Source organism: Cynara cardunculus, assembly GCF_001531365.2.
Source record: "Cynara cardunculus var. scolymus isolate 2C chromosome LG 15, CcrdV1, whole genome shotgun sequence".
Lineage (NCBI taxonomy): Eukaryota > Viridiplantae > Streptophyta > Magnoliopsida > Asterales > Asteraceae > Cynara > Cynara cardunculus.
In genome coordinates this window covers 5,590,385-5,594,792 of record NC_037542.1, presented here as the reverse complement: position 1 = coordinate 5,594,792, position 4,408 = coordinate 5,590,385, and the positions used below count along the sequence as shown (strand labels likewise).

The 4,408-nt window shown below is 34.1% G+C and overlaps 1 protein-coding gene across 1 annotated transcript; it reads right to left on the bottom strand.

Annotated features, from left to right (window-relative positions):
• Positions 1-385: 385 nt before the first annotated feature.
• Positions 386-1,551, bottom strand: LOC112527690 (probable galacturonosyltransferase-like 3). The gene has a single exon (XM_025138457.1). It carries the CDS (start codon positions 1,447-1,449, stop codon positions 595-597), a length of 855 nt encoding a protein of 284 aa, XP_024994225.1. The 5' UTR covers positions 1,450-1,551; the 3' UTR covers positions 386-594.
• Between the last annotated feature and the right edge of the window lie 2,857 nt (positions 1,552-4,408).

Sequence of the window (4,408 nt, the reverse complement as noted above, 5' to 3'; positions counted from 1 at the left end):
TAAATCCTGAAGAATAGATATCCGATCATATGCCACAATCTCCATATGAAAATGTTGACTTTTCTTGGCGCAAGCTTGTTCCACATGCTCTTAAATTCATACATACATAAAATGTTATTTTAACCACAAGAGTGGTGTCTGATTGGTTTGAGCTTGACTCCAAAGGTCAAAGGTACGAGGAGGTCATGGTTTCAAATCCAAGAAGGATAAAAATTCTTTTGTGGCCACGGAAGTTCAAATGCGGTGACTCTGGACTATCTGCAAAGCAGGTGGTCGTTTTGGGATTAGTCGGCTCGTATAGCGGGTTGGATATCCAGATTAATAAAAAAAAGTTATTTTCATATTTCACTTCCTTAGGTTCGGTTTTTGGACCATATACGATTGGTTTTAACATAAAAATATTTACAAATCATACAATAACTTTTGGTGCTAAAAATGAAATATTTTTCCAAACTTTGTACATTTTTTTAAATTTTACCGGCCAAAAAAAGAAAGCTTGTCCTTCCCAATCACCACCGACACAGTTGTAGCGGCAGCAGATAAGTACTCCATAGATAATAGATTCCGGCGATGGTATCTTTTCTGCATTTAAATTCACCGGTCGGAAATCAAGGTCCCGTGCTTGAAGAGATCGTATGGAGCCCACAGTCCATCGAGCGGACATGGCCGTTTCGAATCCAATCTCAGCCACGGCTTTCCTTTTCCACTCCAGTGAAGCAAGCTCACCGGACCAGAATGCAAATCTCTACACAATCCTTCGACGTTATCTCCGCCGAGTCCGTGTTGATTCCACCGGTGCTCCACCGCTTTAACATCTCCGGCGAATACAAGCAGAAACGGAGGTAACGAACCCAGTTCATAAATCCGGTATCTTTTTTGTATCTCCATCCATTTCTCGAGCTTTTCAGTTATCTTAAACCTCCTCCATTTCATCATGTCAATCACCATTACGCCGGTGTTGAAATAGCATGGCTTTGCATGACGGTGTTTGAACACGCCGGAGAAATATGGGTTTGACCAGAATTTTGGTGTGAAGTAGTGGGTGAAGTTGGCATGGCAATATTCCGGTGCTCCAAGGACGTGGGAGTTAAGGTTTATTTCCCATAGCTTGACGACATCGTCTACAACGATTACGTCGGAGTCGAAGTAGATGACACGGTGGACGGTGGCGGGGAGGAGGTCGGCGAGGTAGATGCGGGCGTAGTTGAGAGGTTGATCGAGTGCACGGCGGATGGAGGTTGAGATTTTGTTTTTTACAAGATCAGTATTGAAGTGGTGGAGGTGGAAGTTGAGGTAAGGGAAGGTGGTTGCGATGGTGTGGCGGAGGGCGGTGGAAAGGCGGTGGGTGGTGAGGAAGTGGAAGACGGTGTTTTCCGGGCAACTTGAGTGTTGGATGATGGAGAAGACTCCGGCGACTGAACCACGGAGGTAGGTTGCATCTAGGGTCATTGCTATGTGGATCTTTGTGTCGTTACATTCTTTGCCGTTTCGAAACGCCGGCGCTTCTTGAAATTCCGGCAGGCGAAGGGCGGCGATGATATAGATGAGGAGAATGAGGGTGATGGTGAGGAGGTGAAGTTTTTGTGGGTGTGGCATGGTGATGGTGGTGGAAGGATTTTGGCGATCATGTGATGATGATAAGGAGGATAAGAAGCTGAGGGTATAAATGGTAAATATGGAAACATGTGGGGCCAAAGTGAAATTTATGATAGCGGAAGTGGAGAGAATGAATAAAGTGCCAACTGGAATTTCGTTTGGTGTTTTGTGCCCCGTGATTAAGGTGGGGATGAAGAAGAGGAAGGATCTGGTGTGGTTAGATCTTTGGGAAGGTTTGGTATGACGTCATAATCTTAACACAATATCAACGGTGATGAGTAGAACTTTTTCTAATTTTTTTTTCCTTGATTTGAAGAGGCATTTGAGTTTTTTTTTATTTTTATTTTCCTTGTATTTTTTTAATATCTTAAAGCCACATTCAAAGTTTAGCAAGTACATCTTTTATATATATAAAAAATTACTTGTGAAATTGATCAGTTAAAACGGGTGCACGGGATCTCATTCGGATATGAATAGGTCCTCCCCTAATTATCATGAATGAATTACATCTCTCCTTCATCTGTATTTATATTAAACGCTACAAAAAACATACTAAATTACCGATGACTTCGATAGATAGATTTGCATGTAAAACTGATAATTTTAAGACCGTTTTATTAACGGGTGGTTGTGGAAATGATAACATCGAGTAACCATCCTTAGTTGACGGTTTTGCGAGAGTATAGAATTTTTTAGGTAAACCATCGATAAATACTATATATTATCATTTTCCATTTATTTAAAATACCATCAATAAACTATCAATGATTTTTTTAAATTATCAACATTTTATCCGCCACTATTAATCTGGTTCTGATGTCATTTATATTTATATAAGATTTTAAATGATAGTAATTTTTTAATTTTATATACTGATTCAAATGTTATATATTTTGAATTTTAGAGATTTAATTAATTTATTTGGAAATAATACATATCAAAATATATGTTGGAGTAAAGAAAACGATTGAAATTCATGTGACCGGTTATTTAATTTTTTTTTTCAAATAATTAATATATATATATATATATATAGAGAGAGAGAGAGAGAGAGAGAGAGAGAGAGGTTTGTTTCAAATACAACCCATCGCATTTGTACAACCAATGCAACCCAATAAATTAAGATATTTATGAAAATAATGAGAGTTTATTTATTATGATTTGAATATTTATGAAAGATGAATATGATTCATTAATTATGATCAATACTTTATATTAGAAAACAATCAAAACTTCTATGAAATCACATATTAATAAAATGAAATGGACGATTGAGATTGAGTTGTATTGGTTGCACAAATGTCAAGAGTTATATAATAACCAACCCCCCTCTCTCTCTCTCTCTCTCTCTCTCTCTATATATATATATATATATATAAAGAGTGTTGGGTGTAAATAATATAGCTAATGATGATCATAAGGTATTATATTGATGTGATTAATCGTCATCTTCATTTATTTATATACAATTATAATTAGTTTATAATGTATATTAAAATTTATATATTATAAAAGTGTCATGTAAATAAAAGCATACGTATTAATAGTAATTTCATTTAGGTGTAAAAATAGTCTAATTAATTCAATTTAGATAGAACATTCAATTGTATCTTATAAATAATTTACGGGATAAAAGATGAAATGTTAAAAGAATATATAAACATAAATTAAATAGAAACTAAAAGGTTTGTCACGTTCATGACTTGGTAAATGAGATTCATTCTAATACGTGAATCATATTATAAAGTCATTAAGTAAATTTAAATAAATTAAAAAAAAATTAAAATTTAAAAATTTGAGAATAAAGGATTTGAGAATACTTCTACAGGTAGATAGATAGTTTGAAAGTTAAAACTAATTAAATTGGAAGTCAAATTACCAAAAAAGTCTTCTTACAATGAAATACAATTTTTTTTTATTTAAAGGCATAATAGTCTTTAACTTATTTAATATTTTAAAGGTTCAAAAAAATGAGAAAATTCCTATAGACAAATCTTACTTTAACAATGTCATATCATTTTTTTTAGGTTTTTCATATATAACTCATTAATTAATACAAATGTAACTCAGGTCTATGCATAATTTACCCATTTATATATACATACATATATATAAAGTTGAGTTCCGATAAAAAGAAAAGTTAAATTAATACATTTGGATGCATATTAGAATGAGATACACCAGATTAATTCCCATATTAATCTTCATTCATGGATAGTTTTGATATTAAACGTAATCAAGAGTTCAAATTTTTTTCTTACGTTTTTTATTTTAACTTTCATTTTCATACGATCTTTTACCCTTTATATATATATATATATATATATATTATCCTTATAACTTATGGATTATAACGCTTTTAATTCCTAGAGTTTCGAAAATATAAAATATTCATCAACCACATATAAGTCACAAATTAAAAATTTTGGTCGTCTGACAGTCATTAAATGAAAATGCATTTTAGGCTTTTGTCATTTTCTAATATAAAAATTAAAATAAATGAAATTAATGTATTTTGGTCCCAACTCCAAGTGGCGTTGGCGCATTGCACCCATTACCAACCAGCACCAGCGACCCATTGCTCAGTCCAGCAAGAGATTTCTCACCCTTATGGTTAACACAACACCTGGAAGGCCCACTTCTTCGTCAACGATAAGCACCTGCACGACTCCATGGTTAACACGACCCGACCCTCTCTCTCTTTCTTTGCAGGTCACAGTTGGGATTTTTCCTTCTATATATTTCTTTGCTGGTCACAGTTGGTTAACACCAATCTCTCTCTCTCTCTATATATATAAAACATACATAAGGA